Here is a 14,843-nt window from a genome sequence, read left to right as displayed (position 1 = left end):
ACTATTATATTCGTTTCACATATACAACACAGTGATCTGATATTTATATTCCTTACACAGCGATCACCATGAGAACTCCAGTAACCATCGGTCGCGGTACCAAGTTGTCGCGGTATCACTGACCGTCTTCCCTATGCTGTCCATTACGCCCCCATGACTCACTTACCTTGTAACTGTAAGGCTGCACCTCTCGATCCCCTTCACCTTTTTGCCCGTGCCCCCATCGCTCAACCCTGCCAAGATACTTCCAATGTGGAGCCAAGATTGAGAGCCACAGATTTAGTCCTTCACAATATGTATTGATAGTTTTACTGGATTGAGGAATTTTATTATGTTATTGTCTATCACGCTGAGGAAGAACAGATCTCTAAACCGAACGATGTGGTGTTGGTGGCTCTGGAACAGGTGCATTGTGGACACAGGGGCTCAAGCAAACCGGGGGGGGGAACCCCTGCTTACCTGGGCTCTGCGTGGGAGCCAAGAGGGAGGCTGCGTCAGCACACGGCTCAATCGTGCACCAGCTTTCCCGGTTTATCTGGAGGAGGAAGAGCAGACTGAGTTTCACACGGTGGGGCGAGCTGGGGCGCTTTTCCAGCTGTGCAAGTGCACACACTGCTCCATCACTCCCACCTTTTTCTTTAAAACTTTACTGCAAAGTGGGTAAAATTATTTTAAGACAAAAATACCTGTACACAATACACACAAGGCAATCGATAATTAATGCTCTGGGGAGATTTTTGATAAAACTTAGGCATATAAGTCATTTTTATTAAGTCTAATATAATTTTTAAATAACCATTAGAGATTTTAACACTCCTCTCTCCGTAACTGCTAAAACAAGTAGACATAAAATCCGTAAGGACACAGAAAACTTGAAAGACATTATCAACCAATTTGATCTAACAATCATACAGAGCACTTCCCGCAATAATAACAGAACACATTCTTTTGGAGTGTGCATGGGAGATAGATCAGATTTCGCAGAAATCAATGCAGTAGAAAAGAGAGAAACAATAAAATCAATAAAAATCAAAAGGTGATTTCCTTGAAAAGATCAATGATATTGATAAAACTCTAGCTAGGCCAAGCAAGAACAAAAGTTACAAATTACCAGTATCAGAAATTAAAGGGGGACATTATCACAGAACCTATATAGACACTGAAAAGATAACAAAGAAATACTATGGACGACTTGACTGCATATCATTATAACCCAGATTAGAGACCTTGTCCTTAGATGTGTTTGAGGAGCATAAAAGCCCCAAGGTGTAGAAGCAGGAACGAAGAATGGCTCTGAGTACATACATATAGCACATCTGTTGTCATGTTAGTCTCCTTTCCAAAAGGTGGCCTCTGAGACTGGGGTTTTTACATTAACAAATAAGCCAGTTCTTTGTACTACCAACACCCTTCTTAGCCAGCTCTGAGACGAAGATTCTGATGACCAAATTAGGATTAGGAGACACAACAGAAAAAAACAACAGTGTTGAGACTACTAATAACTTGAGTTTTAAGAGAAAAACAAAGATGGTGATGATCCCCTCTATCCAGATTTTTCCCTGCTAGAATCTATTAGCCATGAGGCAAATACAGAATCGGCAACAGACTGAATGGGCCGAGGAAGGAATAGTTCAAGATTATTCACAAATTTTTGAGCAAGTAGTTCAAAATGAGGAAAACAGAAACTTGGCCATTAAATATCCGTTAACTTTTGGAGGGATAAGTCACCAAAACAGAGTTTCTGGCTCTGGCAACATTCATGAATCTTTAAATTAAAAAAACAAAGTTAGTCTTTTGTTCATATCGTCTCCATGACAAAAAGGTCATGGCCACTGCAGGTATTCAACATCCTGAGTTCTGGTGCGTGTGCCACATGGGTAAGAGAAGTTGCTTCCGAAGAAATGCCAGAACCCTCGCCCCAACCCCGCCCACGCGTTATTTTTCACTCCCTGGGACCCCTTGCGATTACGTAACCCACACCCACGCTGTGTTCCCATCAGTCTGAAAATAGAGCTGTACATATTTTCAGCGCAGAGGGAGCTGGCTTTTGTTTTTGGCAGTGCGTCTGCTACTGTTTATATCCGAACATCCTAATAACACAGCCCACGGTCACACCCAGCCTTCCCAGCCCTTGCCCGTATTGACTTCCTCTGCAACTGTCTCAGGAGATCCAGCCAGAGCTCCAACTCTGAACAAAAGGAAGCAAAACCCACCATCCGGACATGGGAGCCAACACCTGAGTCAGTCTTTTCAGGGAATCAGACTGTCACGGAGCAGATGCCGTGGCTATCTTCAGTCCTCAGCCCCCGAATCTTTCATTAAAGACCATGTGCAAGTCTCTTAGAGCAAGCCAGCTTTCCAAGCATGCACATTTCTCTGGGAAATAACACTGGCGTTAAAGACAAACTACTCTTTCGGCTTTAGCTGTGAGGTCAAGTGGCCTCGAACATCACGAATAGGGAGGAGGGGATCCGCTGTAACCGCTTTCATCCAGTGCAAACAAAACGTGGTTGCAAATCTTTCAGCCAGCCACCTGAAACTCTGAGTTACTGGTTACAAAGTGTTAATCACCAGCTACAAAGTATGCTCATCAAACACGTGAGAAAACAGTACCCAAAATTATAGCAGAACAGAAGTGGCCCCCGCACGACATCGGTTCAATCACCAGTTAATCCTCGGTTCTGACCCTCTTCTTTTTGGGATGCTAGTTCTGCCAAGTTTCTGATCCTTGCTGTCCTCTTGTGTTGAGAATGGCCTCAGGAAGGCTTATCATGAGTCAGCTACTGAACTGCATTGGGCGAAAGCTCCTGTCATTCACTAGCTAACTAAAGGAGTTGAGGAAAAGAGGCATGCAGATACCCAGGGGATTCTGCTAACAATTAAAATTATTACACATCCCAGTTTGAGCATGTGATTTATAAATGCCAACCATTTACCCCAGGAGCCCAAGGTCATGTGCATTAGGAGAGTAACCAAAGGACTGTCACACAGGGAGGAGGAGGAATGTGTGTGTGTGTAGACTTGGATGGGGGACCCAGGGGGAGGTGACAAGGATACTACCAGCTTATGTGTTATTATTTAGGGGGGATTCAGAAAGGAAGTAAGATTTGGGGTGTTGGGGTTGATGATGGGAACAAGAGCTGACGTGACGATAAAGACCAATGCACGTAGCCTCAGGGAAATCTAAGGCCGATGCAGAAGAACTACCCTGAAACTATACAGACCTGACAAAGGGGAGAGAGACCAGAGTGCAGAATAAGCCAACAAGTGTGGGTACATAAGGATGGGAATTTTGAAGCTAACCTACAGTGGAGTGTTAGGATGCCAATGGAAGGGACTGGAGCTGTAAATGTGTAATACCAAAATGCTGGGCTCAAAATCTCAATTTTATTATTATTGTCATACTTCATCTCTGTGATGTGTATACCTTATCAGTAACTAAACAGAGTTTATATAAAGTGATGCTTATGAATCCACACTTAACAAATCTTAAAAGATTAACTCATTCAATTAGCAAATACCTAGTATTTTTATTGTTGTTGTTAATCCTCACCCAAGGATATTTTTTCCCATTGCTTTTCAGAGAGAGCGGAAAGGAGGGAGGGAGGAGGAGAGAAACAGAAGAGAGACACATCGATTGGTTGTCTCCTGCATACGCCCCACTTGGGAGTGAGGGTCGGATGGAACCTGCAACCCAGGTGCATGCCCTTGACCGGGAATGAAACTCTTCCATGTGAGGGCTGACGCTCTAACCACTGAACCATGCCAGCCAGGGCCTTACCAAGTAGTTAATCTGAATCCGGGACAGTGCTCTGAGTGCTTAGAAATGTCTAGTGAACATACGAAAAAATTTCAAGCTCCTCAGTATGAAAAGCAAACTTCCACAGATAAAAGTGGATTGCAAACATACACATGATCACTTGAGATCTGAAGTATACCCAATACCATTATTTTTAAAAAAAACACTGATTAAAGATACTGAAATTCAAAATGGAAGATAATTGGAGAGCACTTCTGAATAATTTTTTAAGAATTACGGGGAGAATCTGCTACAACGTGTGTGCGAAGCTGCAAGTGTAAGAGCTGGTGCACCTGCCCAACATGAGGCGCTGTCCTGAGAAAGAAGTGGTGGTGCAGCTTCCAGGACTTCTCCCCACATGAAAGGTCGAAGACAGAAAAGGTATGCATTTAAACATGGAAATAACAACTGACATGCATATTCATGTGATACAAGGACTGGTCGCCTCAGAGAAAAGGTCTGGGATAGCAAGAACAAACACGGACTTTGAAAGCAATCGGTTCTGGGGCTGCATCCTACCAGCTATTGGGTATGAGCCATGGGACCTTCAGAAAATGACGGACTATGGGAATCTGTTTTTCCGTGAGTAAAACGAGACTGGGAATGTAAAAACTGAACGCCTGTGTCTCCTATCCATCCACTTCTTCTCACTGTGACCACGAAACCATTTATCGTGCCCGGACTACCACGACAGCCCAACAGATGCCCACAGAGTCAGAAGATCCTGCGTCAACATAAACTGAGAAGGGCTGTATCCAAACAAAGCCGATTCCTCACCATGGCTGTCAAGACCTTGCTTTGCCAGGTCCCCACTCCGCCTCCAGCTCCCTGCTGCTCCCCACTTACTCAGGATGCTCCTGTCACGTGGCCCAGCCAGCTCCCTCCCACTGCGGGGCCTTTACTTGCTGTTCGGGCTTTCTAAAACACCTTCCCCTTGGTGTAACAGGCATATTCTTAGCCTGTAGGGATCAGTTTTTTTTATTTTTTTAATGTCATCACCTGAGAAGGATCTTGATCTAAAATAGGGTTTGCCCAGCAGGCATGGCACAGTGGTTGAGCATCGACCTATGAACCAGGAGGTCATGGTTCGATTCCCAGTCAGGGCACATGCCCGGGTTGTGGGCTCCATCCCCAGTGTGAGGAGTGCAGGAGACAGCCGGTCCATGACTCTCTCTCATCATTGATATTTCTCTCTCTCCCTCTCCCTTCCTCTCTGAAATCAATGCAAATATTTAAAAAAAATGAAACTGTAAAATCGCCTCTGAGGCCAGTAAGCCTGTGATTTTGCTCCATATAAAGGTTTCCACGCCCAGGTCGAGCACAGAGTTCCTCACATTTTAGCATTTTTTAAATGTATGATGTTCCTGTGAGACTGAGCTCTATCTCCCCTTCCTCTTGTCCTTTTCCCTCCTCCCTCCCCCCAGACATGTAAAATCACGGAGAGTCAACCATATAAAGGTCCTAAACACTAGGCTCTCCCAAGTATCTGAGGGCAAACGTTTTAAAACATGAGTATGATTTCATAAAGGAAATCCCATTTCACAGAAACTAAAATGAATACTATCTTGGAGCAACTTCAAAATGCCAAGTGACCAGCTGCTCCCAGGCTAGGCCTGGCAGGTCAAACCACCACCTGGTAGCGAGGACAGAGGGACGATGACACCATCACACTCCTGTCCCAGCCCCTCGTCCAGTGTGGCATTTCACTGGCTCCTGTCGATTCTTCTGGGCCCATTATTGGCCTCAATGGACCAATGAAACAATGAGGGTGCCTCAAGCAACGGACTGACTTGATAAATCAATAGAATAGCTCCACGATTTCCTGGACCCGGGCAATGCATTACCGCTTTGCCTGGACTTCCCAGCTCCGCACTCACACAAGTTTGGGAACTGAGGTTCCGTTCGGCATCTCTGAGCCACTTGGGAGGCTTCCAATTTCCCCTGCTTTTGCCAGAACACCGCTAACCTTCCAATAAGCACGCCATAAGTCACCCAATATTCCCAGACTCCCAACTTCTGACTGGAGCGGTCCTTACTAATTTTAGATCCCAGGATGCCTTCTGTGAGCAATTAGCCACCCAGAGGCTCCGCCCCCATCCTGCTTAGACACCTCACACTGAGCAAACAAACACAGCCATCAACAGTCTAGGCTGGACCTGAGAAGCAGTCAGCCCAGCCAAAGCACCACCTCGCCACCTGGTAAATACACTGATCGGAGGACCTTTCAAGGAGTTGTGAGTGAAGCGATGGCAGGAGCCACAGAAAAGGCTCCGACAAAAGACAGAGAGACGCGGAGACAGAGGCAGCTGGAGAAAGATGCCCAGACAGATGGGGGCCGGGTGGGCGGTGAGGGGGCAGCGATGACAGGGACGGAGGGACAGACAGACATCGCAGGAAAGAGCAACTCTAAGGAGGAATCTCTCCCTTTGAGATTTCCAAGAATAGGAGGTTCTCCTGGGAGTAAGAATGCATTCTGAAGCAGGTACAGTGACATTTAAACAGTAAGTGGCTCACTGCTCATTCAGATAGTCCTTTATTATTTTATTAATCCTCACCCAAGGATATTTTTCCCATTGATTTTTTATTTTTTTATTTTTAGAAAGAGTGGAAGGGAGCAGGAGAGACACAGAGAGAGAAACATTGATGAGAGAAAGATACGTCGATTCGTTACCTCCTACACTCACGGGGGGTTTAGCCTGCAACTGAGGTACATAACTTTGACCAGAATTAAACCTGGGACCCTTCAAGTCCGCGGGCCGACGCAAAACCAGCTCAGCTAGGACCAGATATTCCTTTAAGAATCCTAAAATCGCCAACCGGACCCCCCCACCCGCACACATACTCCTCAGCCCTGCTCCCTGCAGGTGGCCAGGGCGCGGCTCTGGGATTCCAGAGGACAGAGCCCGAGAGGTGGGAACGGGTGGCCTTACCTTCAGCAGCACCACGTCCACAGTCCTGTCCACCTTGGAGATGTCACACAGGCTGTAGCGCCGCTTGTGCCGCTCATACATTCTGACCAGCGCGGAGAGAGGAACAGTGCCGATGTGCCCGGGGGTGGCTTGGGGACCAGCGCCCTCCGCCAGTCCAGAGTTCCAAGCTCCTCCCCGGGGGTGAGCTGCAGGGGACCCGGCCTTCCACACAGCGCTCTGTGCAGAGCCCTCACCGGGTCAGAAACGAACTCAACAGAAACCCGGCGGAATCCACTTCCTTGAACTGACCCAGAACTTTCTGACAACTCCGGAGCACTGGAATAATGAGTTTATAATTCATAATATAAACAATACATGCCTCCTGGTGCTATACTTTATGCAGATCTTGGCTGAAAGAGAAGCACACGCTGTTTCCATCACTGGTGATAACTCCAGTAGAAAAATTAAGAATGAACTGGCTGAGCATAATGGCCGACGCACGTGGGGGAAGAGACGAAAGCAAGCAATAAAAATCCAGTAGGTACTTTGTCAGAAAAAGAGAAAAAAAGGGAAGACAACTCTATTGCAAAGGGACGGCATTAAAAAAAATCCCATTAAACTGTTCTTTCTTTAAAAACAAAAAAAATAAAGAGAGACAGGAAAATAAAATTTTCTTTATGGAAGAAAAAAGCAGAAGCTTGGAGAGCCTGTCTGAAGCCCAGAGCCTTTCAGGTCCGTGTCTGCTCCCAGGCAGCAGGGCTGGGTTCTGATTTAAGTTGAAAATATGTAATGACAGCAGAGAAGGAGGAAAAGGCCCCTCCTCCCCCCTCCCCTTTAGGGCGCTGGCCCTGCCCAAGCCCAGCATGCCCCCCTTCTCCTCACTCACAGGGACGTCAAGACTTGCCCTTTCAGCTCCGCACCAGCAGCCTTGGAGGCTCGAAAACCTAATTGCAGCGGTGGGAGCATGATTCACCCGCGAAGGAAGGAGAGGAAAACAAGGCTTCCTTTTCCAGCCGCTTCCTCCTCCTCCTCCTCCAACTGGCCCCTCTGAACTGGCTCTGTCGGGCGGCCCAGATGCTTTGATGCCAGGGCAGGAGGGGAATGAAGGGCGGGGGTGTCACCCTGACCACCACCATCATGTGCAACACGCCTATCTCTCCACCACGTACAGAAAATTGAAACTACCCAGGGCGCACACTGGAGCGGCTCCTTGCCAAATGCAAGGCAATGATTTCACGCGAGAAAAATGTGAGCCAAACATTTCAGGGTGGTTTCTCTAGGATCCAGAAGTGGCCACGAAGGTGTCCGGCAAGGTTTAAAAATCACCGAGAGTTCAGCTTTTTATTTTGTTATGTTTTGAGGGGGTCGATGGGCAGAAGGGGGCTTTAAAGAGAATGACAGAGGAAAGCAGGAAAATGAATGGGGACGTGTGGCAACACTCTTTGTGCCGAAGGAAGTCACCTGGCTGGGGCTTCTCTGCCTTCAGAGCGCCCGTTCACATGCATGGAGCCCTGTGCAGCCCTGTGCACGGCTGCTACCGCATTTGCCTGTTTTGTACTATTTGAGACTCGTTAGCCCCACCCGTTGGAACCTTCTCCGGGCCAGACCTCGTCCAGAATTCACTCTCTCACTCCAGACATTCCCTCACTGAGGTTGAAAATGATTTGGAGAGAAAGGAGGAAGGGAGGAGGAACTGGGGGAAGCAAAGGGAGAAAGAGTGAAGAAAGAAAGAAATAGATTTGTCTCCGGGGCATTAGCCTGACTTTCCTCAACTGGCCAGGTGTCCTAGCTGGACCTGGAGGGTGTGAATGAGGGGGTTCAAATGCCACAACAGCAAGGAAGAAAAGAGACTTAACACCATGGATATGGCAAACAGAGCTGGAGACGGGGTTTTTTCAGGAACTGTATGTACAGGGGGAAGAGACGGGTTTTTTCAGGAACTGTATGTACAGGGGGAAGAGACGTCTGATGAGTCACCATTTCCCCAGGCCAGGCATTCACTTGTTAACTAGCTCAAAGGACAGGGAGGCGGCCGGTTATAATGCAAGCATTCTCCATCTCCATGCTAACTCACAGCTGCAGCTACAGCCACTCCAAGCCCCGGTCCCCCAGCCTCACTGCCGCCCTCACTGCTTCGGGAGAGCAGACAGCCTCCCTCCCCACGTGCCCCAGGAGCCTTGACTCCGTGACGGTCGCAACACGGACAGTGAGCAAGGGGCGCTGCTCATCACAGTGACGATGGGAACCAGTGGAAACACGATGATTGGGGGAAGATTAAAAGCTGTAAATAAAATTCTTGCTCAGGCTTATTACCGAAAGGATGCGAACCTGGTCAGCAATTCACAAACACTCTGAAACTATGTGACCTACGGCACAAACGGAAAGATCCTTTAGGCTGTAGTGTATGGAAAATGTAATAATTTATTATCTTTTCTGTACGAGCTTTCGCCAAGCTATAATTCAGCACTCTTTCCCCTCCCCATATGCACACAGAGCTGCCTCCCCTCTGTCCTCAATATGGTTTATTCCTCTCCGCCGCTCCCTTCTGTTTTAATTAGATTCGAATGTTTCCTGCTTCCAAGGTTCCCAGGCATCTCTCTAGGGACCAGATGCTTTAATCACAATAAAGCCTTTCTATGCCCAGCCTCCTCTATTGACATCAATGTACATAATCTATACTGATTTAACAGCTATTTTGTGCCGTGCAGTGAAGGCAAACAAAATAAATAACAAGGTTTGTCCTCAAGAAGTTTATATAATTAGAGAGGAATCTGCTTCAAAATAATATAATTATCTGAAATGGCCCAGATTGCTGTTTTGAGACATATAGATGAACCTTTTTAATTTCTGACTGTCTGCTGGCTTTGTGCTACCTGCTGCGAATGGAGATTTCTTACTTTTTCTGGACACTTAAACGTATTTCAATGATCTGGACTCGTCTTTACGTATTCTGTTCCTTCTTGGAGCAGAAATGCCCTGGGTGGGGAAGAGTCTGTTTTTCTCTCCCCTCTGGATCGGATCAACACTCCCCAACAGGAGACAGACTCCATAGTCCTGTGCTTTTGCTGCTGATGGTGACAATTCCAAGTTTTAATCAAAAACATCTGGACCCGCTAAACAGTTATTCTGTTAGAATTTTGAAACGCCGCAACCAATCACTTCAAATCCAAACTAGAGCCGAGAGTTACAGATTTTCATTTTGAGAATGTTCCCTTTTTCCTTTAATTTCGGGAACTTGTAATTATGTAATAATCTATGTATTATTTACAATAGTAGTTATTTACAAGATTAATTATACCTCCTTCTCTCTGTGTCCTTCTATCCTAAGGTGACCAGATCATCCCACTTTTGGCGGGACAGTCCCGATTTTTAACAATTTGTCCCGCGTCCCATTCTTTCCAAAAATAGGGACTTTCTTAAAACGCCGTGGAACGCGGGACAAATTGTTAAAAAGCGGGACGATCTGGTCACCTTAGTCTATCCGCAACAAGGGCTTCCAAATTCCTCAAAAGAAGAACCAGTGCTTTTAGTCTGTTCAGACCACAGGCTCGACATATGTTCTTAAAATTCCAGAAAATGAATAACAATGTTTTATGCATTATAATTTATAGCATTTCTGTTCAAGAATTAAATTCTCTCCTGGTTTGTTCAACGACAAGATCTAACCCCTTACCCGAATTATTTAACCTTCCTAAAGGGCTCCTCTATTTGGCTCCTTTTGTTCCAGATGGGGCAGAGCCCTGAGTCCCACAGTCGGTTCTGCGTTAGGGCGCCACCTAGTGGGTGTGCTGTGGCTCCAAACAGAATGCTCAAGGCCAGTAAACAGAACAGCAGCATACGACGGGGCCCTGGTTAAGTGACTCACCAGTGACTCATTTAGTCTCTGCAGGAACGCCAGGTAGGGTGAAAACCAAGGGTTCTTTCCATTCTGGGGTGTGCCATTATCTCCCTTAGCAACCTGGGACAATTACTCTGACTCTCTGGACTTAGGTTTCCAAAACTGAAAACTGAGAGGGTATGGACACTGTATCATTCTTGAAATTCCTTCTTGATCTGATACCATCAGACTGAGACTAAGACATATTTATCACCTGCCATACAGCTAGCTCATAGGAACTGAGAAATTTGCTCAAAACCTGTTGTAGAAAACCTGCAGTATTTTCTTGCACAATTACATCTGCCACCTCCACTTTTCACGTGAAACGGGAAGGAAGGAAAGGTCTAACCCAGTTGATAATTTTCATTAATCTATGATTTCATTAACCTCAACATGTGACTCATTCCGAGTTGCACACTTGTTGGCCAAATTTACTAGAATACAGGTGAAACATTCGCCTCCCCTTGAGTAACTCCAGGCTGCACAGAGTAACAGTCTGCTTGGAATATGATGTTTGGTACTTACAGGAGAAAGGAGAACATGATTTACAATGACTGCAGAGGCAGTTTCCACCTCCGGTTTCCTTTTTCATCTCAGGGTAGATGTTCAAGCACTGCTGGTCCTGGCATTTCTCTGACCAGCAGATTGGAGATCCCAAGGTTAAAAGAGTGAAAGGAGAAGAGGAAGGCCTAAAGGGTGAGCAACCAGCTACTCTTTTCAAATCAGTCGTAGACAGCAGCAAGCCACTCCATTGCTTTAATCCTCGAGGGCAGTGATTCTCAACCTTTCTAATGCCTCGACCCTGTAATACAGCTCCTCGTGTTGTGGTGACCCCCGACCATACAATTATTTTCGTTGCTACTTCATAACTGTCATTTTGCTACTGTTAATAAATCGTAATGTAAATATCTGTGTTTTCCGACGGTCTTAAGGCTCTACAGCAGCGGTTCTCAACCTGTGGGTCGCCTAAGACCATCGGAAAACACAGACATTTACATTACGATTCATAACAGTAGCAAAATTACAGTTATGAAGTAGCAACGAAAATAATTGTATGGTTGGGGGTCACCACAACACGAGGAACTGTATTAAAGGGTCGCGGCATTAGGGAGGTTGAGAACCACTGCTCTAGGGCTTTGCAAGAAGAAACCTTAAGACAATTTAGCTGGGAGCTAACTATGGCAAAAAGAAATTAAGATGGGAGAATAAAAGGCCTCTTCGCAAACTTCTGCTCCTTACAGGAGACAGGTCCCCTGGAACAAGCCCCCAAATGTTAAGCTTTATTAAAATTACCAACTGCGTGGAGAAATTAAAGGAGGGAGAAGGGAGGAGAGGGAGACAGGAGAATCATAATCTCAGTAGGAAAAGCAGTGACGGGATCCTTTCACGTCTAGGAAAGGCCTCCTGGGGCAGTGGTCGGCAAACTGCGGCTCCCGAGCTGCGGCTTGCCGCTCTGTTGACTAATGAGTTTGCCGACCACTGTCCTGGGGCAAGATTCATTAGTAACAACACCAGTGAGTCTCCCTGCTTCTCAGGGGCTTCCACACGTACACTTCCACGTGCTCCTCATAGAAAGGCTGTAAGGCAAACGTTACTGTCCACAGACAAGGAGAACGCGCACTCAGAGTCTAAGTCTCAGAAAACGAGTCTGCATTAAACTGACTTCTGTAAATCTTTCTTTCCACCAAATGTCCTTTTTAAAAATATTATTTTTATTGATTTCAGAGAGGAAGGGAGAGAGAGAGAGAGAATCACTGATCGGCTGCCTCCTGCAAGCCCCCTACTAGAGATCGAACCCGCAACCCAGACATGTGCCCTGACTGCGAATTGAACCATGATCTCCTGGTTCATAGGTCGAAGCTCAACCACTGAGCCACGCCGGCCGGGCATGGAACAGTTCTTTAAAAAGATCAACATGGACCAGAAACGCAGATGGAAGAGTCAGTCTTGGGAAAAGAAGAAAAAAGCCTCTTCATTTGAGGCAAAAGGAAAGAAGTAATAAAAGGCAGATATTTATAGATTATTTTCCTGGCCAATCCCCAAGTGCCTAATTTGGACGGGACTTCTGGTGCCCGGAACGATCCCCACCAGAGGCTGGAATAGCAGTGAGCACTGGGCTAAAGAGCACCGAGCCGCGCTCCGACGGGACCCTGGGAGAAAAGCCCAGCAGCCTGACAGCCTCTGTGGCCTTTCCTCACCTCCTCGGACCTCCTGTACTGCAGCTGCAGTACAAGGGTCCCACACCTGGCAACCCTGGGTCCCACACCTGGCCGCCTCCATGCCCGTGCTCCAGCCCTGAGCGCTCCTGTCACACTGGAAGCACCCAGGTCAGCACAGTTAGCTGGGAATCCGTTCTACAAGGCTCTTGAGCAACATAGCTCCTATTTCTTTGGATTTCCTTCAGGTTCTTGGCCTTCGCCTTCACCAAATGGTTCCTGTTTGAATGAATGAACAGCCATCTCTGTCTGAAAAGACTCTTTCAGGTAAGGCTACATTCTCAGGACGAGACCTAACGAGTGCAGGCAATCTAGATTCAGAAGCTCCTTCATGCGTACATTTAAGTAACCCATGGGTTCTTGGGTGCAGAGATACGCACTAGAGAAAATGGGCATCTCTACTCTGCTCACTACAAACAAGTGACATGAGCACATTGGACCTTATCAATAAATGGGACGTGTCAGCCTGGCCAGGTATGCTCAGTGGATATAGCACCGGCCCGCAGACTAAAGGGTCACAGGTTTGATTTTGGTCTATAGCACGTTCCTCCGTTGTGGGAGGCAACCAATCGATGTGTCTCACATCAATGGTTCTCTCTCTGTCTCCCCCCTCCCTTCCACTCTCTAAAAATCAATGGAAAAATATCCTTGGCTGAGGATTAACAACAACAAACAACACACACACACAACACACACACACACACACACACACACACACATATACATACTCTGCACAAAATGGTGCATTACTAGAGACCAAGTTCCATGGAAGCATTTTGGTAACTTATTCAGATGTGTGTGTGCTGGGTCAGATGACTGGCAGCACTGACTGGTGGTGAGCTATGTAAGGACAGTGCCTCGGACAAATCAGGTAACCCAAGGAGATAGTTTAAGTAACAGATAAGATCATCAAGTGTTATCAGGGCCAAGCCTTGAGCTTCCAGCACTGAGCAGGACACACTTGTCCCTCCACGTGCCCTCTACAAGATTCGCAGTAACATCTCTCCTCCGCTTCCCCTATGAGAATGCTATGAGAATAAGCATCAGTTATTTAATATTGCCTACTGTTACCACCTTTGTTTCACACATGTATGGTTTTCTGGGTCTGAATTCTAATGGTTCTATGCCTCCAATTCTCAGGCTGATAAACCTGAGGAAGCTTAATCTATTGTGTTTCACTACAAAGGCAATTACACAAACTGTACACAGGCAGAGATTAGCCATTTTTCTTGGTTCAACCCTAAAGGCTCAGATCAATGGGTATCAAAATAAGGAGCTTCCTTTTCTCCACTTGACTTTTAGTTGCAACTCCTGCCATACTGACTAAAATCAGGTTTTTGTTTGGTTTTAATATGTTTTTACTGATTTCAGAGAGGAAGGGAGAGGGAGAGAAAGAGAGAACATCACTGATGAGAAAGAATCGCTGCTCAGCTGCCTCCTGCACGCCCCACACTGGGGATTGAGCCTGCAACCCAGGCTAGTGCCCTGACTGGGAATTGAACCTTGACCTCCTGGTTCATAGGTCGATGCTCAACCACTTAGCCATGCTAGCTGGGCCGATATGAGTGACTCTTTAATGCAAGTTACTGTACTACTAGTAGGATTAGTGTCCACTGATGCACATCTTCATGAAGTAACAGTCAGTGCTAGCCATAATGACATTTCTGAGACATCAAGAGGAGGAAAAACGTTGTTCAGTGTTTAATAAGCCAGCCAAGTGCATATATATTTTAGAAATATTCTACAGTACAGATTTCCAAATCAAGGCTCCAACACTTAAAGTTTTAGCTCCAGCTACCTGAAAACCCTGCCACTTCAAAAGATTCACTTATTCAAGGTTCCATGGAGAGGAAATGCTCTAATCTAATTATAAGACGGTCTTCCTCCTGGGGCAGGTAATATGGGGACTCACAAGCCACAATCCTCAGGAATGGAAGTTAAAAACACCTTGTGGAAGACTCCACACACATTTCCTCTCCCTGATAAAGTCGAGTTCTCTCTCAGCTCAGCTACTCCTGTGATCATCAGAATACATATGCTTT

At 46.3% G+C, this 14,843-nt stretch overlaps 1 protein-coding gene across 7 annotated transcripts in view; it reads right to left on the bottom strand.

Moving 5' to 3' along the window:
* AKAP13 (A-kinase anchoring protein 13) overlaps positions 1-14,843 on the bottom strand; it is a 184,106-nt gene that overhangs the window by 59,657 nt on the left and 109,606 nt on the right. For 5 of the 7 annotated variants that reach the window (XM_028132592.2, XM_054713359.1, XM_054713358.1 and 2 more), the window contains one exon: positions 460-535. In XM_028132592.2, the coding sequence (XP_027988393.2) occupies positions 460-535 (76 nt within the window). Of the gene's footprint in view, positions 1-459; positions 536-6,729; positions 7,323-14,843 lie in introns of those variants that run through there. The other 2 variants (XM_028132596.2, XM_028132597.2) reach the window with 1 other exon arrangement.

This window comes from Eptesicus fuscus, chromosome 25, assembly GCF_027574615.1.
Source record: "Eptesicus fuscus isolate TK198812 chromosome 25, DD_ASM_mEF_20220401, whole genome shotgun sequence".
In the NCBI taxonomy this organism is placed as follows: Eukaryota; Metazoa; Chordata; class Mammalia; order Chiroptera; family Vespertilionidae; genus Eptesicus; species Eptesicus fuscus.
The sequence above is the reverse complement of the archived record's forward strand: the minus strand, read 5'-3'. Positions and strand labels throughout refer to the sequence as shown.